This window comes from Erigeron canadensis, chromosome 6 (assembly GCF_010389155.1).
Source record: "Erigeron canadensis isolate Cc75 chromosome 6, C_canadensis_v1, whole genome shotgun sequence".
Classification (NCBI taxonomy): Eukaryota; Viridiplantae; Streptophyta; class Magnoliopsida; order Asterales; family Asteraceae; genus Erigeron; species Erigeron canadensis.
Window position 1 is genome coordinate 22,923,376 of NC_057766.1, and position 25,706 is coordinate 22,949,081.

Consider the following 25,706-nt stretch of genomic DNA (forward strand, 5'->3'; position numbering starts at 1 on the left):
ACAATTAATATATAATAAGTTGCACAAATTTTGAATCAGTAAATTAGTATATAATAAGTCGGTTGCAAACCTATATCATCTTGAATCAAGTTAATGCTATCATATAAGTTCTCTTAAATCTGTCCTAATGATATATTAAATTTTAGTAATCATTTAAATTTAATTCTTTATATATAACTAAAAAAATTATGTATTTTTAGGTGTCATCTTTGCATATGATTTATAAATATTTACGTTTCATTAATCATGTTTTAACATATTTGATATATATCATATAATCATAAATTATAATCTTATTATTTGCATCAGTTGTAATCTAACTAATTATTTATATTATCATAAATCATGAATAAAAATGTATTTATCTGTTACCTTTAAATTACACTTTTAGTCAGCCTTACACAACGTGCGAGTTTAATCTAGTTTTTAGATATCTATTTAAAAGATTATATTTATTTAACTCTTAACCACTGGCTTAAACCCCGTGGCCAGGGGTATCTTCCAAATCCACTATGTGGGCCTCGAGGGTGAGTTTACCCAAGGTATCAAGTTCGAGTCTTAGGGTTCTCATCTCAAAGAAATTTTCCATGAGTAGGGGGTTGGAGATCCAGAAAATCTTTGATTAAAATTGTCTGCAACACGTCTGAATCGAAACTCACTTTATAAAAAAAAATAAAATTTATTTGACTCTTACTAGATAAAATCCAATAGAATAAAATCTAATGAATAAAAAAGAGCACATAATCTTTTTAATATGCTTAACCAAACTATATAGAACTTATATTATATTCGTTCCAGTTAATATTTTTTAAATTTTATAGGCAAAAATAGTGATTTTCATGACATGTTATAACAAGTATACACTCAAATAAATAACTAAGGAGACAATTGTAAGTTTGTAAAGCCTATGCCGATATTTCCATGACTTGTATAGTAATTTTCTCGATTTGATCAAATGGTATTTTCAAAAACTTTATAAAATCATGAAATATGATTCATATATTTTAATTTTCTCATGAGTCATATTTTTACATTCTTTAAAAGTGAAACAAAATTTTAATGTATCGTCAAATATCATATGTTTCCTGACGTGACATACAAATTTAATGTCGTGGTGTTATGATTAGCAATGCTGCACATTTCTATTTCTAAGCTCAAATATATTATTAACTATTTTTTTTTAACTTCCTTTAGTTTAAGGTCGTATGTTTCTTAAATGTAAACAAATTTTCCTTACCTACTCTCCTAAACTCTCTATGACATGATGATGATCTAAAAGTAATATAAAAAACCAATCATCCAAAGGAGACAAAATTCAAGGAATGACGATTCTTTATAAAACATTAAATCAAATATATATATATATATATATATATGGATAATGATAAATCAACCTAATTAATGTGCTTAAAGATAGACCTAATAGTGAGATGATGACATGTGGAAATCAGAGGGCAAGATTATGAAAGAGAATTAGTGGAGTCCACATGTCAAATTTTTTAGATTGATTTTTAAGCATATGAGGTAGGTTGATTAATCATTTTCCTATATATATAAATGAAATCTTTATGCCCTCACTTTATTTATTTAATTAATAATATATTCCCTCATTCATTCATCTAATTCATTTATTTATTATTTATTATACAAGTGATGTAACACCCTTTTTCTCTCTCTTTTTTCTTTACCTCTCTCAAGAGAAAAAACAAAACAAAAAATCAATCAAATCTTTTTTTCCTTGAGTGTTATTATAAGTAAACAAATAATAAATAAATTCACTTCGTTGAATATAGCAAACTCTCACTTTCTATTTTCTTGATTATTATTATTATTTTTTTTACTGTCACACTTCCTTTATCATTTTTTTACTTGAATAAATAACCTTCCTTTTATTATATAACTAACACAACAAAAGTCAAATCTTGATTTCCCTTTTTTCTCTTCTGTTAAATCATCTGAAAAAAAAAAAAACAAACACAAAAACAAACAACATAAAAAGTGTTTTGTGTTTCTGTGTGTGTGTGTGTGTCAGTCGGTGAGCTGATCATCATCATCATCATCAAAAACAACAACATAGTACAATAAATATGACTCTTGTTGAATCAAACAATAAAGATATTATTGATCAAACAAAAGATACTATGAATAATAATAATAATAATAATAATAATGATGACAAAAAAAATGGTGATCATAAAGAAGAAGAAGAAGAAGAAGAAGAAGAGGGGTTTAAAAAAGAAATGAGGGATTTGGCTGAAATGTTGTCAAAATTGAATCCAATGGCTGAAGAATTCATTCCACCTTCACTTTCCAATCATAATTATGTTAATAATAATAATCACTTGTTTCACGTGGCACCGCCGCCGTTGCTTTATCCGCCGCCGGCTGCCGGAGGTGGAGGTGGAGGTCCACCACCTTTTGGGTACTCCGATTTCATGCTTCAAAGTAATCAAACACAATTTTCTAATATTAATGGTGGTGGTGTTGGTCTCCCCTCTAGAAGGGTAACTTTTTTCTTTTCTTTTCTTGTGTTTTATATAATTCTATTTATGTTATATGTATATGTGTATCTATTGGTAGGGTGGACTTAGAATTTTCTTGTCGAATGCCGAATGGGTTCATAATCAAAATGATAGATAAAATATGGGGGTTCATATACAAAATTGTTAAAACCAACCGGGTTGGATCAAGTCGTCTGAGCCTTTGCCTCTGGAGACAGAGGTCAGTGGTTTGATCCTCATGCCCGGCAGGCCGGAGCTCCTATTTTTACCTTTAGTTGAAACTAGAAGCAGTATCTCTACGTTAGGTAGGGTAAGCCTCTCTAAATCCCAACCTCCCTATACACCGTCGAAGGAAGTATTGGGACCCATCATCCATGATAGACTGCATTGGGTGTCACTTATTTTATTTTTTTTGTATACAAGTTTATATTAAATTTAAGCTAAATTAGTTTAGGAGTTTAAATTTTATTTCTTTTTGTTAGTATTATCATTATTATGATATGTATATGTATATAGTGGTTCGATGTACGGATGTCCTCGTAAGAGTTATCAAGTTTGAACCTTTGTAAACATCTTGCGGGGTTTAGCATAAAGGGTTTGGAAACGGTCTTGGGATATCCCGATTAGGGCGTGTGTGTTTGAGTGAAAGACTTGACCTTCCTAGATAACCTTATTGGGGAAGACCTCCTATGTTTTGTATTATATGTCTATGTATGAGTATGTGTTTTTGGTGCTGATTTTTTGAGTATGTAAAATGATTATCGTTCGAAGAAGGGGAACTTTAATCAGGGGAAACGTAGGATGAATAACCGAACGAACATGGCTCAAAGAGAAGATGTCATTAGGAGAACTGTTCATGTGTCTGATATTGATCAGCAGGTCCGTTTTGTTTCACGTTTTTTAGTTTTTTCTTTTTCAAGTATGTGTGATCTTTTTTATTATAAATATATTGGATGGGGTGAATTTAGGTAACTGAAGAACAGCTGGCAGCACTCTTTATCAACTGTGGACAGGTGAATATGTTAATCAAATCATAATATTGTTCCATTTTGGTTTTTTGTTGGTTTACATTTTATTAACCCTTCATGATTATGATTGCTTTATTGATATTTTTAGGTTGTTGATTGTCGTATATGTGGTGACCCTAATTCTGTTCTTCGTTTTGCATTTATTGAGTTTACGGATGAGGGTATGTCGACATCACATTTGATGATTTATTAAGTTTTTGTAATTTGTTCTTGGTGTTACATTATGCTGGTTATATGATCTTGCAGAAGGTGCAAGGAATGCACTCAGCTTAGCTGGAACAATGCTTGGGTACTACCCTGTTAGGGTTCTTCCTTCAAAAACTGCAATCGCACCAGTAAATCCAACTTTTTTGCCACGCGTGAGTTTCTTTTATTTTTCTCAGTTTCTAAAATTGGAAACTTAATAAAAGTATGGCTGTGCTAACAAGATCATTTATTTGTGTTTAGTCTGAAGATGAAAGAGAAATGTGTGCAAGAACTATCTATTGTACTAATATTGATAAAAAGGTAGCCTAAACGCATTAATTAATGTTATTTAGTATGGGAGCATGTATGTGATTTTTGTTTTGTTTGATTCAGGTTACTCAGGCAGATGTAAAACTCTTCTTCGAGTCATTTTGTGGAGAGGTTTGTGGGTTATCCATATGTGATATCTGAAAGCAAAATTTGCTACTCTAGTTGTTAATGTTTATATGGTTGAACTTGTTATTTCATAGGTTTACCGCTTGAGGTTGCTAGGAGATTATCACCATTCAACTCGTATTGCATTTGTCGAGTTTGTGATGGTAATTTTTCTCTTATATTTTTGGCTGGTTTTGTTGCTTTAAATTATTGGTGCATTGCGTTATTATAACTAAAGTATCTTGCAACTTGAAAAGGAAACTTATCTTTATGTTCCAAAAGAGCTATGTAATCTATATAGTAAGATTTGTAGTGATAAATGCAAATTTTTGGTAGATTCATTATTCATATGTGCTATAATATATTAGTTAGATGGTTTGCTGAAGATATATAATTCATTTTTACCCTTAGGCTACCCATTGTAAAACACTTGTTTGAAGTGTCATCCGACACGTAATACTACATTCATATTCATCCATGTATGTTAATCGGACAACACTTGGGTAACTTGATGAAGTTTCATGACAAAATCTTATTTATGAAAATGAGAACTAGAATGGATAAGAAGTTGTAAATATGTAGCTTAACACAGTTGCCTGAAACATAATATGTTAATCTTGATGCATGTATGTTAATACATATAATACTCTGTAACACTTGGGTGACTTGCAGAAGTTTAATACCATGCTCTTATCTATGAAAATGGAAATTAGGATGGATAAGAAGTTGTAACATTTGACTTATCATGTAGTTTAGCACATGGCTTACTATTTTTATATGCTTGAACATTTACAATAGTAAGATATGCCTCATTTATGACCCAGATCCATCAAGTTATCCTGGAGGTGGGTCAATCCATCGTCAGCGTCCCACCTAGGTGTTTTTTGTCAACATCAAGTCTCTAGTTTCAAGGATTTTTCCATTTTTATGTTTTTAACGACGATAAACTGCAATACCCAGTTACACCTGGTGTTCCTGTACACATGTTTGTCCAAATCATTATTTATAACCGCCTTTACCCTTTTTATGACTGGTCACATTACGTGACACGGTGTTCAAGTCAACAAGTTTGTCCACGTCATTATTTGAGCCAGTTTCGACTATTTTTTTCACATAAATGGACCAATCAATGAAACTTGAGTAACTTAATGCATACATAAAATACTTTAGTGATCTAGGTGGAACATTGATGAAACTTGGTTGCTATATATTCGATGCCTCTTATTACATACAGTATATAGAATCGGGGTTTCCAAGTGGGGGCCATTTTATTCATTCAGGATTGCTTCAGAAGGATATTGTTGCATTTATTTTGGGATATAGGGAGTATGAGTAATATAATGACAGATGGCAGGCATTTACTATGTTTTACTCGTATATTGGAACCAGTAATAGTGAAGATACTGATACCGGTTCGTTAGTTTAGCCCCAGATGTATGAAGTTTCTAATGAAAAAGAATAATGTTTTGCTATTACTTGTCTTTCTAAGATTTTCTAAGCTGTGCCATAAATTATATGGTGCTGTCCATGTGTCAATTTGGAGCGCCACTCGTTAGAATGTATTAGTCGTCGGGGATATCGAATTAGGGCTAACAAAATTTGCTGAATTATTTAGATTTTCTAATTTGATGTTTGGGTAACCTACTTCCCTAATTATATTAGTAGTTTGGATCCCACTTAGCCACAGAGGATCACACACCTTCACTCTTCACTCTAATCCCATGATTATATGGCATGGTCACACACTCTTTACATCAAGTTTTGGATCCCACTTATCACACATTTCCACTCAAACCCACTATGTAATAAATAATTAAAAAATGAAGGGAACCCATCCTCACGCCCATCTTTGCCCACCACCGGACTTACATCATGTCTCGTGTCGTGACCTTCACGCTGTCTAAGGGGTGGTTTTCGCTGCTATTCTGCTTGTGGGGCTCACATCCTCTCTCAAGTTCCGTACTGGTGACGCTTAGATCCTTCATGTGGATATCTTTCTTTCTATATATAACCCATTACGTTAATTTCCTCTGACATGCCGTTGGGCGTTGGTAATAGATCAGGATCTTGTGACGGCTATACCACTACCTTTCTATTATATCTACACGTCACTTCGTACTTAAGTTAAATTCGAACTGCATTAATTTTCTTTCTACCACTTCAATTTTTTCTTTGTCTGAAACCAGCTAGTTTGCGACAAATATCTTTTATAAGCTGACTTCACCCCCTCTATCTACATTTTTTTATCCACATTATCATCTTCATTTTAATATCTTTTTCCTGCTATATGCATTTTAACAGTCACTAATTCTATAACTGTCATTCTACTTTTCATATAAGTTCTACCATGTCATCTAAATTGGCTTGTATTGAATATTGCAGGCAGAGAGTGCAATTTCAGCTTTGAACTGTAGTGGTGCGGTATTGGGATCATTGCCCATAAGGTGATTGTTGCTCTATTGTTTTCCCTTTGTCAAGGTCCGAGCTGTTTTTTGGACATAACTTGTGGATTATGATGTTGCAGGGTAAGCCCTTCTAAGACCCCAGTTCGTCCACGTGCACCCCGCCCTACCATGCACTAATCGAATACTAATCCATCTCCTCAGCAATATCTAAATATACACACAACCCTGTTATGTTTCTGGAGTTTGTTGAATGCATTCGAGGTCCTAGTACCTGTTTGAAATGTAGAGTTAGGATGGAAGTTTGAGGCTGAACTCTGAGTCTTCTTAGGTACTGGTTTGTCACTAAGAACTGAGACGGTTTCTATGTTTTCATTATGAAAAATTGTTATTTAACAAGTGAAATTTGCTACTGTTTGTGTTTCTTTGATCATGGTAATCTTAAAAGACATGAATCGCCAGTAACAAAGCTAAGATTAAAATTCATTAAATAGTAATTCCAACAGGTTTTATCAAGAAAATAGATACTCGAGTCAAAGGTGTAATCTGGTCAATATTTTGTTGCTCTGTGCTTGAAACATACAGAAATTCAATGATAACTATTTTTGAGCAAGCAAGTATTTTAGTTGACTAGATATATTAAGGAAGTATCAATATCTTGGGCTGGGTTTTGGTAGTTGGTACTGTTGTTTCAAAAAGCCTTTGTATAGTTGTACTTGCATCCTTTCACGAGTTTTTTCTTAACAATGTAAATTAGTATTTTACAAGTCTGACGATTGAATTTGAAATTAAATAAAACTTGAGATAAAAGTTGGAAGTAAAGAGTAAATTTTCATTAATTTATGCTTCTTTTTTATTTTTTTTATTTCTTGGATGAATGTATACTTACCAAATACGTACCAAATATCTAGATAAAAAAGTTGCTAAAAAACTATTATAGCGACAAAAGATCAAAATCATAAATTTCATTTTAAGTTCAATCATTAGAAGGAATCACATAATATGCATAGAAATAAAATAAAACAAAATTTTATTTTACTTTATAATTTACTTGTATCCTTAAATTTTCTTTCTCAAATTTAAATCTAACTTCTTTTTATATATTTTAATTTTAGTCACAAAAATAAAATAAAACTAGACTTCGTAATATGCAAATAATTAGGTTGAACTTACAGTGAAGATGATTTTTGATCTTTTGTTGTTATACTATATTCTTTTAACAAGGCATTTATTTAGATATTTGGCTTTAGTTTGAGAAAACAACCCGTCATTTATGTTTTATGTTACTCAAAAAGCATAATTTTGAAAATTAATTTTAAGAGTACAGAGGTTTATCCATGAAATGAAAAAGACGCATATTTTGGGAAACAGTAATAATAGTTATGTATAACAAATATGTCTAAAGTACCTATTCAATTTGTGACATACGGATTCACAATTTTTCTTTTTTCATCTTTATCATTAATTTTTCTTTCGACATACAAAATGCTTAAACAAATCGATTTAATGATCAAATACAGAAAAAGCCAACATAGATTTCCTACATGCCAATGAAACACATCCATGAGATTGATGAGAATCCAACAGGACATTGCAAAAAAATTACATATAACGGATCCATTGAGAATACAAAATGCTATCTAGTAGTAATAACCAACAACTAGAAACTACGGAGTAATAGACTAATAACCAAGAAACAGTTTAGATCCTAATGAAAAGAAGTAAAGAACCATCAAACTCAATTATTTACTGAAATCCATACAATTTGTAGTGTCACCATTTGTGAAAAACTAAATTGTTAGTTTACTGTCTTTTGAGCGGGTGAGACAAATATCTAGCATCAACATATTCAATCATCTTTGCAAGTGAACTCTTTTGATCAAATAATCTCATATCTCATGTATCGAAGTATATCTTTTGTTTTATCCAGCGATAGCTTGTTGATTCGGAGCCATTTAATGCTAACACATTTATAAAATGATGTAATATCGGGGATATGTAGTAGTATCATTAGTACTGATAAAATACATCAACAACCCATTTGCGGTTCGAAAAACCGATAATAGCTTAATGAATAAGCCTTGCCAATATTGAAGCTTTTTGACCTATAGTAAATATATTTTCATAAATGGACAATATTCTTATTCAATTTATGCTTGATTTTTCGAGATAATACAACACTAAGTTTGTGCTATATCCATCTTTTCATGAGATTCAATTATATTAATTTTGACATCCACTCATTAATTATTTATAAATTTCCCCCTTGGATGTCTAATTTGCAATTGATGATATTGCATGTAAATAATTGTGTCATACACATATTTTGTTTGGTCATTAAATGACACATAATAATCTCAATACCAATGTTGTTCATAAGAACCATTCATATATATATTGATCATCAGAAATATGATTCATGCTCCAAGCATTTTATATCTATGTGAAACTTTAAGCCATTTGCGGGCTCTAATGATAGCAAGAAGATACAAATAACTATTTGTATATCACAGTATATAAATCTACCAATAATATGATCAACCATGGGAGAAATATATTAATACTCCGCGAAAATTCATTGTAGCATCCATTGCGTCATATACATTAACATATCTGTGTCTCCGTTGGGGATATTTGTATTGGGATATATGCAATTCTCTCTAAATTGTATTTAGTTGGCTTTGTTATTGACTATGGAAGTGTACATGTCTGTTTCTTTTTCATACATTACACGTGTAAATCCACTATCAAATTTTAAGTGATTCTAAAATTAACTTTCAGTTATATCTCCCTTTTCTTCTTATCATCACCAACAACTAAACTACTTCATCTCTTCCAAAATATTACTTCTAGACAAAATTTAAGTAGGTCTTCAAAAAAACTATTTTATGAGGTATTATTAATCTGTCTTTTAATAATATCATTTTTTTTGTTTCAATATATTTGGTTATTAGCGAATCATACTAAAAGGATTAGTGACCAATCTTGTGGAAGATTTATACATATAGACATAGTCCAAATACGAATAAATCCTAATTTATATAATAGCAAAATAAATGGAAATTATAGCAAAATAACAGTATCAAGAAGTTGGTTACTTTTTTCATTTTTGATATCCTCACTAGTTGATCACGTACAGTATGACGTTTACGAAAAAAAAACAAATGACGTATGTGTTTGGTATCAAAAATGAAAAAAAATAATAACCAACTTCTTGATAATATTCTTAATTTCCTCACTTAAAGAGTATAAATGGAAATTTTGACAACTTCAAGCATTAGAAATGTAATTTTCTTTATTTTTTTTACTTATATTTTCATTTTCATTTTTGAATTTGAATGGCTGACCTACTAGACAAAAGAGTATACTTTAAATGAAAACGAGAGCAATCTTTTTATATGCTGGATTAATTACTAGTTTTAATTCATTATCAGAATATCAGATTTGTAAAACAAAAGCCGATATATCTACAAGATAGTGAGTACTGTTGTACTCTTTATATCTTTAAATATATAATTGTTGTTCATGTTGTTACTTCTGTTTATTACAAAATACTTGTTCTTTTGACAAAAACACATTAATATTTTATTTATTTATCTAGTAAACCTTTGATTAATTCCAATATTTTTAAACCCTTCTAAGTTAAGTGTGTGTTAAATATAAGTATAGAAATGAATTTTTTTTTTTAGGTAAAAGCTTCATTGATTATAGACTTATAGCTGGTAGTCAATTTATCCATTCATTTATTAATGGAACGCACGAAGTATCAAAAGATGTTCAACAAAAGAAACATTTTTAGGTTGCAAAACTTGTTGCAGCAACAAACAAATGCAATAGAACAATGCAATCAAAAAAATGTAGCTCAGATGGATCATATTTCACTGGTGTATAATTGCAATGATCGCAATGCGAAGTAGGTGACATATCGCCTGTGCAATCTTTGCAATCTGAGCAATCGAGTGTCTTTATAAGTAGATGACGATTATGCCTCTGATGTCGAAGAGTATGAGCCTTAACAAACTTGTTGCTATCCATCACAGGCTTCCATGCTTTTGACACCGATCGGCACCGAATCAACGATTTTGTATCTGGGATTCTTAGAATGATTTCCGTTTGGACTTCAAAAGGGATGTTTAAGTCTGACATTTTTTTGGTTCGGTGGTTTGGGGAGGAGCCGAGTTTGGGGTTCTTTTGTTGGATTATTTGTTCTTAAAAATAAGAAAATACATTGGATTGGGTTGGGGTGGGTGATTTTTTCTTTTTAACTAGTTATGTATCCGGCCGTTGTCCCGGGTTCCGGGAGACATGACATTGCTTTTAGAAATTTTACACAAGCGGGAGATACATTCGTTTGTTGCTTATTAAAACGTACGTCTGAAAAAAAATATGTCTTGTAAAAATCTTATCATTTACATGATTAGTTATTTGAATAGTTCGAGGGAATAAAATAAAAGAATATTAATCATATAGCAACTCTATAATTAATCGAAAAAAATGTGACAAAACAGAGAAAAAAAATAATGAAAACGCATTAGTATTATATTATTATATGTGAATTACAAAAAAAAATGAGAAGTACCATGTAAATCATTGTAGAAGTTAGGGACATCATACTAAATTTGTACAATAATTTGTAAGAAGGCAAAATATAGTTAAAAGTACAAGGTAAAAATAAAAAATGGAAAACAAACTCATTTTTTTTGTTAAACTAGGCGACCGATTGACAACATCAATTTGACACAAATACTATATACACTGACGCCCGATAGAGAAATGGACTTGATTTGCAGCAATTTTTGTAACTCTCGTTACATACTAAAATAACATCTACCGATCATCAACAACCGTTAGAGAAAAGGAACTAACTTTTTGTCAAAAAAAGGACCTGCTTTGTAGTCGTATTGTTACTCCTATTAAACATTCAAACAAAACTTAACGACTATTAGTGATTGTCAGAGTTTTCTAGAATTTAATAACGTTACGGACTATTATTGCAAAGAAAGTTAGCGACATTGATCATTTTTTTTCTGAAAAAGAAATAACGTTAAGGACTATTATGGAAAGAAAGTTAACGACAGGGACTATTTATGATGAAAAACATGTGCGCACAGAAATCGTGCGACTCTATTTATATTGTATAGAATATTTGAGTCATATTGTTTGAATCTGCCACTGGAAAAATGCGAGAAACTTTTTTTTTTAGAATTGAATCTACAATAAATGAAGAGGGTTCCTGATAAAACTGTTAATGGGTTCAGGTTAGCATGCCGAATATCTCTGACTCTAACCCACAAAAAATTTCAGGTCAAAAATTTAACCTTGAAGCACAACCGGTCAACACGAACCCAACCAACTAACCTGAAAAAAATCGGGTTGGCATGTTGATTTTAAGTCAAACAGGTCATATGGGTTGTGAGTTGGTGGGTTGGCGGGTAGATATCAGGTCAATTGGGGCATGGGTTCACGGTTTAGCGGTCAAATAGGTTGGTGTGTGGACCTATTAAATAAATTATATAAAACTTACAATATTTTCAGGTTAGCGGGTCAACCTGTTAACCCAAAAGGATCCGAATACAATCCAAATAAAATCAGGCTAGTGGGTTGGCGGATTAACAGATCAAGATTTCACAACCCAAACCTATTTTTTCGAGTTAGGTTAAAATTGAGTTTCGAGTTGGATTGATATTAACAACATTGGTTCTTAGTCACAGAGCTAAGAAAACTGTCAAAGATTTTTCCAAAACAAACTCAATTATACTATTTATCAATAAACTAAAACAGAATTAAAACATTTGTTAATCGATATGTGTCATATTATTTAGGTGACATGTGTAATTTTTAATCTAAATTAAATAATTAAATCCATATTTTTCATTACGATATCTATCCAATATGAATTAGAGTTATTATAGGATTGTTAGTTTATCATTAATCTATTTAAATTACCTTCGCATCATTGGGATTTTTAGTACTCCAACCCTGGGTTTTTTAGTCGGCCTTCCTTATAAATAATTGCATTCGAAACATTACAGGTGGTATGTTCCGTTTATTATTCAATTATGTGAAAATTTGATTTCTTATAAGTTATTATATTTATTCTTATTATGATTTTTATTCTGTAGGAACTAGCAATTTTTCAATTATGTGCATGTAGACTGTGGTTATATAATGGCATCAAACACTAAGCTATGTTCATATGTATTTGTTGTTTTTATGTATTCAAATCATATGTTATTTAGAAGAAATTTTATAGAGATTAGGTATTTTTTTAATCTAAATACACAATGCCAATTTCTAACTGTTTTGGGATAGAATATTAATACCAAAGCAATTAACCATATTATTTATGTTCACATAATCGGAATATGGAAATCACTTTCTTGCATATACCAAGCTTTAACTTTCCGATAAAAATATTAATTTTTTTTAAGGAAAATTACCTTATTAAGCATGAAATTTTATGTAAAAGGTATAGTTTTTATTCAATGTATTTTAGATTTTATACTCAATTCTTTAATATAAGAGAAATAGTAAAATAATATATATATATATATATATATAATCATGGACGGAGCTACTTTGGGGGCAGTGGGGTCAGCTACCCCCACTTCAATTTTGATACAATGTAATTTTTCAAAATTTAAATGACATGTTTATAATTTTTTTTTTCTAAAAATAAAAAAATTAAATAGTAGGATATACATACAAATGTTACATCCGTTGTTATAAGCCTATTCTTTGAAAGTCATAGGTCATTGAAGCATTAATGTTGAGATAAATCTCTCCATAGACAGAATAAAAAACTTGAATTGTTTTGATTTTTAATCGAAAGAATGAAAAAAGGTTAAAGAAAAAGTTTTCTTTGTTTGATTACGTAAATGTGTAGTACGTCGATTGTGAATAAAATATTTTCTTTCCAATTATTATATATATTTATTACGAACAACTAATTATAACAATGATACTATATAGTCATGTAGGAAAGATGTATACACAAACTAATTATTAAATATTAGATATATTTTTGACTTTTTGCATTATGATAGAATATGTTTAATTTCATTCAACAAGACCTCGTCCGACGCGTGCGGCCTTTTTTTCCAAAATAAACTTGCATTTTAAAATATGAGTGTTACACCCGGTGCGAGAACGAAATTCTTTTGAGAGTTTAATGTAACATTTGTGATTTTTGACTTAGCTGACTTGTAATTTAATGTAATCGAGAATGAACGAATTTGTTAACTTATATGGATTACCGAACGTTTTGTTGTATAGTAACGTAACGTGAAGTCAAATTGTGTTAACGGTCCCGTTTTAGCGTTTAAATGGTTAACGTTTAGCTATTTGTCGGAATTAGCGGAGCGGGAGCCCAATAATGGACTCCCTAGGCCAGCCCCCATCCTTTACACACACACACCCACCACATTCATTTCCCCCTTACCCTCTTTTCCTTCATCTCATTACTCTTCCTTTCTTTCTTTCAACCACCACCCAAATCCATCATAAATTCTCCATAAATTCCCTTAAATCTTGTGTTAGTAGTGGTAAATTAACACAATCAAGTAACCTTAATAGTAATAATAATCATCTTCCAAGAAAAATTAAGGATTTAAAGGTGTTCATCCAAGTCTTTGCCCTAAAACCGAATTTGGAAGATTTCGACTCTTTTGATAAGTTAAACTCATCTTAAATCTCCATTTTTATGTTTAGAACTTCATTACTAGTCATGTCTAAGAAACCCTTGGTCGAAATCGGGTTGAAACTTGAATTGGGTCAAATTAGGGTTTCATTAGGGTTGATTTGGGTCAAGAACGATTTGGACATGTAATTGTGTTATGGGTTTGGATTTGATTGATGAAACATGTTTAGTTATACTTAATGATGTTTATTTGAGCCTAAAAACAAGTCTTGAAACACCACAAGTCGATTTGGATGTCAAAAATTGGGTTTGGGTTCGTTCTTGTTGCTGTTCTGCTGCTGTTTGGCTTCAGATATTGGCCACTGCGACGCAGTGGAGTGGGATAGCCACCACTGCGGCGCAGTGGCATTCTCCTGATCATTTTTGGTGTTTTGGGTCTCACTGCGGCGCAGTGAAAACTTGCTGCCCGAACGATTTCTTTTGCCAACTTCAAACGCTTATAACTTTTGAACCGTAAGTCCGTTTTAGGCGTATGACCTATCGTTAGAATTGTATGAGAGTCTAGTTTCTTGTAGTAACATCCTTTTTATGAGAATCTATCACCATTATTCCCGAGTCCCTCGTTTCTCCAATCGTGTATTCATCGTCCGACCTTGGGGTGTCTTGGAATGGCCTAGGGTGACGTATATGGTAACGTAAGCTATAATGTGATGATGAAATGTTGTTATAATAGGGTTGTGACCGTTGTGCTCCCCGCTTAGTCACCTTCTACCAACGTTCAAGGTCAAGGTGAGTTTCGTAGCCCCTACGTTTACGTTATTTGGGGTGGAAAGTGTACTCGTTTGTTAAATGCTTGTTAGTGGATATGATTGATTATGATATTGAACGAGATGATGATTACTTACTTGTTTTGCTTGTTCACGTGATTGCATGTGTTATGATTACGCATTGTTCATCATGTAAGTCGTGCCGGTTTATTACGCATTATTTATTATGTAAGTCGTGCCAGGAACGTATTTTTAAGCATTGTTTATCATGTAAGTCGTGCCGGTTACTACGCATTATTCATTATGTAAGTCGTGTCAGGAAATGTATTTTATGCATTGTTTATCATGTAAGTCGTGCCGGTTATCAATATTATAAAACGTTGACTTGTGTTGATTTGTGTGGACATGATTAGGTATACTAATCCTCGTGTAACGTTAACAGTTGCTATCCCGACACATTTGATCTCTTTATCTAAACCTACGAACTCACCAACTTTATGTTGACACGTTTTAGTACACTTTTTAGGTGATTAGGTAATTGGAAGACGTGTCGGTTGATGATTGATGGTTTGCATGCTAGGATTGGACTTGGACTTACTCTGGATTTGTGATTCATTATCCCCCGCTTATGGGTTATGCTTAGGATCATATGCCATCTTTTGTACTCTCTTTTGTAAACGTTTGATGACCGTGCTCCTTATGCATTTTTGAATGGTCATGGACTTGTATTTGATTAAATTGTATGGATTACCAATCCTTTTAATGCATCTAGATTTGTCTCTACTTAATTTTCATGTCATGCTGTGCTTTTCTTGTGATATCCCATTATTCCGCCTTGTTGGGGTGCTACATTTAAGGTTTTTTACATTCTTAAATACGACTCTTATAAGTATGATAAATAACTTTTAAAATTGCCCCTTCACAAAAAATTTTCTGGCTCCGTCACTATATATAATATTCTAAATAATAATCTTCACCTATTACACACCGCTCATGAGTTTTTTTCTATTCGGAGTCGTAAAGCAAAATTGGCCGGAAATGAATTTTGAGAAGTTTGGTGGTGGTTTCGTGGTCTAATTCGAAGAAACGAGTGAGATATCGACATTCCAAGTTTTCTGGCGAATTTTCCGGCCACTCAGCCGGAGAAGATGAAGTTTTCCGATAACAGAAAAGTAATTTTCATTTTTCGTCCCTGAACTTGTAATTTTTTGCACTTTCAGTCCCTCACATGTTTTGCACGTGACCTACTTAATGGCTGAAACTTAACGACGTTTGGTGAGGGACGGTTATTGAAAAAATTGGCCAACTTTAGAGTCAAAATTGTAATTTTTAAACTTTAGGGATGAAAAGTGAAAAATGTGCCAACTTCAGGGACAAAAAGTGTAATTTACTCTAAAATTTATATTATATTTGAACTAAATTTGGAAAGAAATATTTTTTCTTTAGAATATATTACATTTACGAGATATGATTAATGTTCTGTTTTTTTTTTTTTACTTAATAAATAAAATTTAATTGATTTAGTCAAACTTTATGTTTTTTCTGAGTTAATAAATAAAAATAACCGTCAAATATCTAATTTTTAATAATAAATAAAACATTTAATTATAGAAACACTTAATACATTCAATATTTAATTAGTAAAAAAAACAAGCCCTAACTTATTTACTGTATTAAGTGAGTTGGATTTATAGTTTTATTTTTCGACACAATTATATTGTGTTTTTTAATCCATCCCCAACCTTTGTTAACCTTTTTTACCTTTAAAACACACACCCTAACAACCGTGTTTTTACAAACACAAAAATAAATACTCGTTTTTAGAATCACCTCGTTTTTACAAATATACATACGAGTAATTTGCATCCTTATTTCTTCGGTAAAACATTCCTTTTACAAATAATAATTACACCGACCTTATATTCACTAATCAGACCATATATATATTTACCGCCGAAAATTTACCGTCTGCGAAATACATTGATCATCTTGCTCAAGAATTATCAAGATCGCCACCACCATGGAGGATTTAACCCACATTGCAGATTCCAGTATTGTGATCAAGAAAAAGAAAACTAAAGGTCGTCAAAAAATCGACCCTACTAAGAAAATCGTAAACCCCAGCAGTCTTCAAGTCGCATTCTCTAAACGACGAACCGGGTTGTTCAAGAAAGCCGCCGAATTGTGTGTTTTGACCGGCGCCCAGATTGCGATTCTGACCCAATCTCCCGGTGGCAGAATCTTTTCATTCGGTCACCCCAATGTTGATGTTGTCATTGACCGTTTTCTTGATATTAAAGACAGCAACTTTAAATATGAAGAAGAAATCAAGAACCCTAAAGAGACGAGTAATTTAATGTGGTTCGATGAGCCGATTGATGGTATGAACCTTGAAGAGTTGGAAGAGTATCTGCATTCTTTGGTTGAGTTGAAGAACAACGTCGACAGAAGGGCTGATGAACTTATGATGATCAACACAAATCCAAGAATCTTGGGCCCGGATTTCGTTCATTTTGGGTTGAATAACGGTTTTCCAATGATGAGTGTTCACTGATTCTTTTGATGTCCCCAGAAATTCAGAAAATTTATCTTCTAGTTAGGTAAAATATTGAGTTGTTAGTATTGATGTTCATAAAAATTTTGTTAGTATGTAACAGGAATGCTATCTCATATATATGACTGACTGATTGGTGTTTATATCTTTTGAATATAATTGAATTTTGATTAATATGATTGATTGGTGTTTTTATGCTTTGAATATAATTGGATTAGATTAATATATTAATTGATTGGTATGTTATGAACTTGTAGTATCCAGTATGTGGTCCATTGTTGCCATAATTAGTTTTTTTCAGTACTGAAGTTTAAACACGCACAAAAGATTTGAACTACTAGTAAACCCAACGCAGCCCGACCCGTTTGACCTCTGCCAAAAGATATACTCGTATGTTTTTAACCGAATTTTATTTGATATCAAAGCCCGCTTTGTTTGAAGATTGAGATGATCTTTGTAACCATCTGCGTAAATATTTGTCTGAGATAATATATTCTAGGACTCGAGTCTTTTTAGGTTTGCTGAATGACATATGTTTGCAATATTGACCCAATTAGGTACTTACTATGAACAGATTAGTTGAGGTTGTGGTTTAGTTAAAACGGGCCAAATACCGAATAGGTATATGAGGAACGGGTCAATTGGTTCAAACTTCAAAGAGGTTGAAAGTCACTAAAATTTTTAATAAGACAACCACTTATGCTGATTTGTTTGATAATTAAGACTATTACCAAAGAAAGATGTTTTTGTATTCATAACCTATTTCTAAAGACAGAAAAAAAAAATCCACAAGATACTTGTAAGAAAATTGTCATAAGGAACCTGCGCCAAACCAACCTGAGCCTGTCCGGCTCAACTTTGACTCTAAAATATCAAACTTCATCACTAAATATGTTTGACCAGTTATCTGACTCACAGGCATTTGCAGGTTTACATATGATCAATACTCGATAGTTTACCTATTAAGAATAAACAGAACAACTTTATATGTAACCTGATTCTTCCAACAGGCGGGTTATCTGGGAACATCCTTGTTAAACAGGTCCTTAATTAAGATACAAAATGATAAATGGGATCTGTCGTATGAGTTCACATGAAACTTATTTAACTATATACCAAGAACAACCCATGCATATATATGTTAACAATTTTGACCCAATTACCAATGAACGGATCAAGTTAGGTGTAGTTTAACTGAAACGGGCCATATACAAAAAAGGTAAAGAGAGACAGGTCAATTGGTTTGATGCCAATAAAACCCTGCTTTTGTTTAATATCTATGAAGATTTTCTACTAAAAAGAAGTGTTCTTGTATGCAGTACCTATTTTCAAAGGCAATAAAAACTGTTTAAAAATCTACTTTTAAGAAAACTGTCATAGTGAACAAGAAGCTGTTAGTGGGACAACCCAACTTAAGCCTGCCAGGTTCAACTTGTATTCCAAAATAGCTGGCTTCAAACCGAACTCTTTTTGACCCACTATCTAACTCGCTCGCACTTTCATGTATAAGTAGTACTAACAGTCGTCGACATCAAAGAAAATTCCAAGTTACATGTAACCTAATTCTAAAATTTTAAAAAATGGCAAACCCTATGTGGGCGACAAAGCTTATCAGTGACAAGTTATGAGAACTAAGATGTTACCAAAAATCTTACAAATAAAATGTAGCTCAGATGGATCAGATTCAAATGATGTAGGATGGACATCTGCAATTTAAACCCAGACCAAAGCATAGAAGATCGAAGAGAAAAAAACATGATGGTGTAGCGTATCTTTGTCCAACGTCAAGTGCCGGGTTCGGTTAATTCCATACCGAACTAAGCTTTGATGCTAGTTTTGCACTTCTATAGTCGTCTCTGAGTTGAACGAACCTAAAATTTGGATATATAGATATGAGATTAAACTTTGACTGAACAGATTCGGATAAAACCAGCCCAACACATTTGCCCATTTGGATAAATATAAAGAAATAGTTGTTACCTTTGGGCATCTTTACGGATGCTTGGTGTGCCTTCAATCAGACTTGACAAGCTTTCAGGGGCAACAATGAAGATATTGGCCATACTGATTATGAAGATTTATTACATGTTATATTAGTGACTTAAGAAAACTGTGATATAGACCATATGCAAAAAAAAGTGTAACTTACATGCTTAATGATTCAAGTTTCTCGTCAACTGTAGGAGTGTTGAAGTTTCGTAGGAAATCCCCATATTCGGTGATGTCACGTTTTAGCTTCAGTCCTCCACTGCGTAAAAAGAAAGTAAAGATCGATGATCAGGACCATAGATGAGTGAGGAGAAGATGCAAGTTAAAATGATAAAAAGATAGCCGGATCTTCGTTATAAGCTATGATGCTACCTGGCATTATAAGAGAATTTCAACCAGTGATTAGTCAGAGCTTTGTGCAAGCGATTTCCCTGATATTGACACATATATCTACATTATTGGATAGCAAAGAATGTCCAAAGGAATTAACTGTGGTATTATCACATGTAAGAAATGACTTAAGCTGCATCAACAACACAATTTCAGAGAAGATAAGGAAAATGATATTCATACCAATTCAGTTAGGAAAGATTGTTTGTTTAGACCTTCGAGTGCGGTGAATGCTGACTCAAGCACGCGGGAGAGATATGCTACAACTCTGGCAAATATAAGAATAAAAACAGGCCTTCCTTTACAAGGATTTTATCCCATCAAAGTAAACAACTTTTGTAGAATTAACACACTGCACTAACCTTGTACATGCAACTGTAGGCCGAGGATCTGCAAGGAGACTATCATCTGGTGACTTATAGTCGGCCGCCTTTTGCTCAGCTGAAAGCAACCTCTCTACCTGCAGAATGCAAGGAAATCATTTCAGAGGCAGAGAATAGTAGAGATAAGAATCTAACTGCATACAAATTATCATACATAATCGAATATTCAGACCTCAGCAATAACTATCTCAATGCACTGGTGGAGTCCTCTACATGCAGAATTTTCTGAACTGGACATAGCTGTTGCCATTTCCTCGCAGGAAGCAGCATGCGCACCATCCACGGGTAACAGAAGCCTTGAAACAGTATTAACAAAGTACTGACACAGAAAATAACAATTGATTATATTTTCAATTATGAAGCTTATGAATTGTCACATTAGTAATAAGAAATCCAAGTGTATGAGCGGATGCAACTCGACATACTTGCTGAATTATAGCCACACTGCTTCCGCAGCCTTGTAGGGCAATCATGAAAGATCTAAAATTGCTTTCACCAGCAGCACCTGCAGCTTCTGCCTACATGTCGAATATGGTTTGTCATAACGATCTGATCCAAAACAGTGCTCGCCTTTATTTTAATGAAGCTAATTGTAAGATAGAGCGACATAGTGTGTATGACTAAGGTATGAATAGAGAAGAATTACAGCAGAAGCAGCACCGGAAGCCATTTTTCGACCTAGCACAAACCTCTCCCTCTGAGAAGCGGCTTCCCTTAGGCCATCTCTGGATTTTTCAAGCCCTTCTGTTGTATATTGCCTGACCTGAATCATGAAAATGATAAACAACCATCTAGTGACATGATACAATGATGCATAAAGTGGCTACTTATTCACAACTTACTTGGTCTAGAAGACAAGTAAACACAGCTTTGGCATTGGCTGCAAGAATAGCAGGCTGTATAAATACAAAGAAACAGTTAGATGTGCTAAAATCCGCAAATTGTGTCATCTTTATTCACATGTGTCTACTTCTCTCATTATGTCATGCCATGTAATTTAATAATTTCCGAGAAGTCCAAAAGAGATTGATGATAACTGTAACATGCATGGTCTGCATCGATCAATTATGAATTACCTGAGGTGAAAACAATTTGCATCTTGATATTGCTTCTTCATTCCAATTCACAAACTCTGTTACCACTGTAACAGATATTAAAGCCCCTTTGGATGATAGCTGGCCCTCGGCATGCAGTTCCTCTATCTGTACGGCAAAATTCCATGATGTAATGGTGTAAAGAGACAAAGAAAGATCAATAAAAATATAGACAGACTGAGATAATCATTGTTAAAAACCTTTGCTTTGTAGAGTTGTCTCAAAGAGGCTCGTTCACACTCGAGGTATATATCTTTGTGCTCAAGAAACAGGGCTTCTGTTAGGCCTGTACCAACAGTAGCAGATATTTCAGGACAAGATACCCGGACTACCAGTTGCAAGTTATTAAAATAATGTCTTATTTAATGAATTCACATTATTGTCTGCTTTGATATGTACAGCTACTGATACTCACTCCTTTTGTAAGATCACTAAAAGTAAGGTTTACATTAGATTCTGTAATTTATAAGCATTGAAGGCACTTTTCTTGAACAATGATTATTATGTAATTTAGAGAATGCGGCATGAATCTAAGGACTGGCACACAACAAATAGACTGCTCATTGCTAAACCACATGTCAGAAACCATTGATATCGGAGACTGATCATTGTGCAACTCAATTCAGATAATGGATCATTGGGCTTGTTTAAGTTTGAGCTAAGAGTCTATTTTATAAAACTAAAGATAATTGATCAAGCCACAAGATTTCCATCCAGATTTGATTGACAGCACCGCCTCAATGGTTCACAAGGTAAATCTGATTCTATTATCGAACAGTGCTTATTTTTCATCTAACACAAATTGTTTATCATGTAAAGCCTGATATTAGGTGATGAGTGTGTTTAAGCAAAGGTTGTACCTTCAACATCCAAGTCCCCACATCCCACACTGCGGAGATCTCTGGCAAGTTCCTGCGTTCTTTCATATCCCACAGCTAGCTTTCTAAGATACTGAAAACAGATAAAAAAAAAGTTGTAGAAGCAAATTTGATCATTTGGGCCTGAGTATTAATCCACTCTAGAAAGGTGAACATGACCGGACACTGTACTTACTAGCAATAAGCCACCTTGTTTCATCATTGGTGGATTTACTATGGATGGTTTTACTAATAGCTTCTCTAGAAGATTAGGAACTCGGTCCTCCATTACTCTCTGTCACGGCAACAACATGAGGTAAACTGCATATATAATACCCTTCACAGACATCTACAAGGAGAATTTATGGGTTTACTTTAAACATACCTGAACCAATATTGACATGACATCGTTGGGACAAGGGAATACAACCCTGATGGTGGCAGATTCTTTTCGAACAGTGTCTGTAAGGTATTCATAAAACATTTAGTTTCTATATATCAGGCATGCATCCCATTTTATCTTAAGCAATTGCCTTTCCATAAATTTGAAAACTTTCATACCTGTTATTTGTTTGTACAGTTCTGATAGTGCAAGATTGACATTAACTGGATCAGGTGTAGAATCCTGGTCGCCAAGAACCAACCTAGAGTCTTCGTTCATGACCTCTAAATCAAACATCGGCCGTAAACCCACATAATGTTGCATGGCACTGGTACCTCTGTTAAACTGGGCACACACACATATGTTAAGCCAAACTATTCTATTGGATACAAGTACCCGAGTTCTCTTTAAAGTTGTGTGTGATGATCACATCATATATATACTACCTGAGGGTCTGTGACGGATACATCGAATTAAGAATATATAAGATCGTTATCAAGTAAAAGTAACTGCAAACTGGACAAACATACAAAGTGCAGAATATATATGTACCTGTGAAAGGATTTTTGCACACTCTGCCATATTATTCAATTCTCTTCTCTGAGATGCAGAATCAAATCTAGACAACAACTTGTTCTCCAATTCTACATAGATGTTAGCCACAAACATTTCTCTTGTTAGTAATGCAAATAAATAAACTAATTCAATTCACGACCTCCGCTTTACCAAAATAAGTGCACTTATTTTCCCGGACATTTTTCTTTTTAAAAAAAAAATGTGACCTTCTAGATTATGTTCCTAAGATTTCACCATTTAGTATTCATGTAGATAGATTGATACAGTAGAATTGGTCTGGAAACTTTTGAGTGCAGCGGACGTTGAAACTTCAGTTGATCTTTTTTTCTACAGAACAGCAAAGCAGTCTGGAGCAAAACATATGGCCTCAACACGCCACCAATTCTTTTTATCCTTGCCGACAGAGAAAACAAAGAAGAGAAGTTTGGAACTTATTAACAACATACCATTGCAGTAGTCTTGCAGGTTGGTAACCGCAACCTCCAATCCTTTACTAGCACTTACATTTCCTGGAACAGAATGCATTGTTGCACCATGTCTTCCAATATCTTCCTCTATAAGGGAACCTAAAATGGGCAGAAATTATAACATTCAACTTCCCAAAGACTTTACTCGATAAACGATTAAAGGTTTAAAAAATAAAATAAAGGGTTCTTAAGACATATGTGAAGGACATTATCATACGCAATTTTTGTGCAATTGATGCAGCCTCGGCTACACGCTTGTCATCTGAAAACAGCGAGGAAAGTTGCATCAGGTCGCCTGGATTACTGTTGAATTCCATGAGGTACTGCAGGAACAAAACAAATATGTGAATTAGAACTTTGCAATGAAAGGACAATCAATATCAGTTGCTTCAACTAAAAATACCTTTATGAGCTCCATGGTCTGGCTAGCAGTCTCCCGCTGTGAATCTGCACTCTGGTCATAAACAACACAGAGTTTAAGTACATTTAGGAAGTCAAAAAGTTATTGACCAAAAGTATTAATCGCAGGCACTTGTGAAACTCCACCTGCAAATGATCCCCGATCTTAGCAGCTGTCTGTCCAACGCTGGAGATACGTGTATCCAATCTTGCAAAACTTTTAAATATTCCGTCTACACCCTTTTCTATCTGATAGTTGAGATATAATTCACATCTTAATATATAAATAAGATCAGAAAACGGCAGAAAATTCTATGAGTATGTTGAAACCCATATCAGACAACTACTGAATGTGTCGATAGTACATTGAAAAACTCGAGGAGTTACAGTGATCGGATCTCTAAAGTCTAAAACCTCCAAATTCCACAGAGTTATTGGATACTAGTAAATATGTTAACCTTTATTAGTATTACAATAATTCTAGGATATAAAATGAATGATTTACCTCAACAAGTGTCTTCTTATGTTTTGAGTCTTGTGAAATAACATCCTTTTTAAGTGTTTGTAGTCTTCCGTCAATCTTTTATAGATAATTGCATATCGGCGCGTAGATAAAAATCATCAGTAAAGAAGAAAAAGGTAATTAACATAGATTCAAGTCAGTAGTTATAATCTGAGATATCTACCTGTTTCCGCAGTTGAAGTAACTGGGTACAAGAATCCTTAAAGATTAAGACTAAAGTGTCTACTTGAGGAAATAAGGGACTTGATAGCCCGTGTGCAGACTTCCCGCTAGGCAAATCATTAGTTGTATTATTATTAACAACCCCGTCGGTATCTTCTTCTTCTATAAAAGATGGCAACAGCCCATTTACAGTATTTGCAAATAAAGCATCGTATGAGAAGTCCCCCTTAATCAATCAAAATACAACATTAATTAACTAGAATTAGAATCATCGTTATCATATATTTTTAGTGAAAAATATATATGCAGAACGTACACCAAAGGCGGGCAACCTATGAAATTATAATATCTGTACCTTGAAGTTTTCGATATCTAAATCAAGTAATTCAGAGCTTGATTTCGGCCCCCCATCACTGTTGCTTTCATCTTGAGCACTCTCTGTCATCTAAACACCAGAAATCAAGTTATATTTGCCATTAATTTGATCATCGGCCCTTTTGTAACTAACTTAATTGCAAGAAACCATACAAGTTACTAAAAGGTGATGTCATCTCAAATTACTTGATATTCAACACCGATCGAAAGTACAACACCGGCCGGGTTGTAATATAAATGAAGCATATATATTATTTTGATTTGCATATATTCGAAACTAAAATGTCCAATATTTATCACACTAAATGTAACTATTATAAATGTAACTACTATGTACATTTTGTTCTTCCCGGCCCGCATTCATCATCAAATTTGTCCTATATATATATAATCTGCCAAATCTCATTACCTATAAAAAATGCTGATACTGATACCGTTGTGTTTAAATATATAGTTGCTTGATGATCAGTTTTATTTATTAATTAGAGTTATTGGTACAAAGATATATAAAAAAAATATGTAAATCTAACGGATGGCAAATTAAGTAATATAGATATAGATTGATGTATGATTATAACCTGGATCGATCAATCTCAG

At 33.1% G+C, this 25,706-nt stretch overlaps 3 protein-coding genes across 3 annotated transcripts; 2 read left to right on the top strand and 1 right to left on the bottom strand.

Moving 5' to 3' along the window:
- The first annotated feature begins 1,997 nt into the window (after positions 1-1,997).
- LOC122603142 (polyadenylate-binding protein-interacting protein 11-like) lies at positions 1,998-6,957 on the top strand. Its single transcript, XM_043775764.1, has 10 exons — positions 1,998-2,504; positions 3,273-3,380; positions 3,470-3,514; positions 3,618-3,690; positions 3,776-3,888; positions 3,977-4,036; positions 4,109-4,156; positions 4,246-4,314; positions 6,533-6,594; positions 6,675-6,957. The coding sequence occupies exons 1-10, from the start codon at positions 2,088-2,090 to the stop codon at positions 6,730-6,732; spliced, it is 1,053 nt and encodes a 350-aa protein (XP_043631699.1). The 5' UTR covers positions 1,998-2,087; the 3' UTR covers positions 6,733-6,957.
- A 9,913-nt stretch (positions 6,958-16,870) lies between these two features.
- LOC122606227 (agamous-like MADS-box protein AGL62) lies at positions 16,871-17,581 on the top strand. The gene has a single exon (XM_043779190.1). The coding sequence runs from the start codon at positions 16,979-16,981 to the stop codon at positions 17,510-17,512; it is 534 nt and encodes a 177-aa protein (XP_043635125.1). The 5' UTR covers positions 16,871-16,978; the 3' UTR covers positions 17,513-17,581.
- Positions 17,582-19,302: 1,721 nt separating this feature from the next.
- Positions 19,303-25,179, bottom strand: LOC122604481 (exocyst complex component SEC10a-like). The gene is made up of 24 exons (XM_043777375.1): positions 25,090-25,179; positions 24,736-24,960; positions 24,555-24,629; positions 24,197-24,298; positions 24,054-24,104; positions 23,868-23,973; positions 23,630-23,749; positions 23,160-23,251; positions 22,787-22,952; positions 22,611-22,687; positions 22,422-22,520; positions 22,229-22,319; positions 21,569-21,654; positions 21,351-21,476; positions 21,117-21,170; positions 20,921-21,037; positions 20,700-20,792; positions 20,447-20,593; positions 20,254-20,351; positions 20,075-20,159; positions 19,874-19,932; positions 19,662-19,760; positions 19,493-19,576; positions 19,303-19,383 (listed from the first exon to the last, which is right to left on the bottom strand). The coding sequence occupies exons 1-24, from the start codon at positions 25,177-25,179 to the stop codon at positions 19,314-19,316; spliced, it is 2,412 nt and encodes an 803-aa protein (XP_043633310.1). The 3' UTR covers positions 19,303-19,313.
- Between the last annotated feature and the right edge of the window lie 527 nt (positions 25,180-25,706).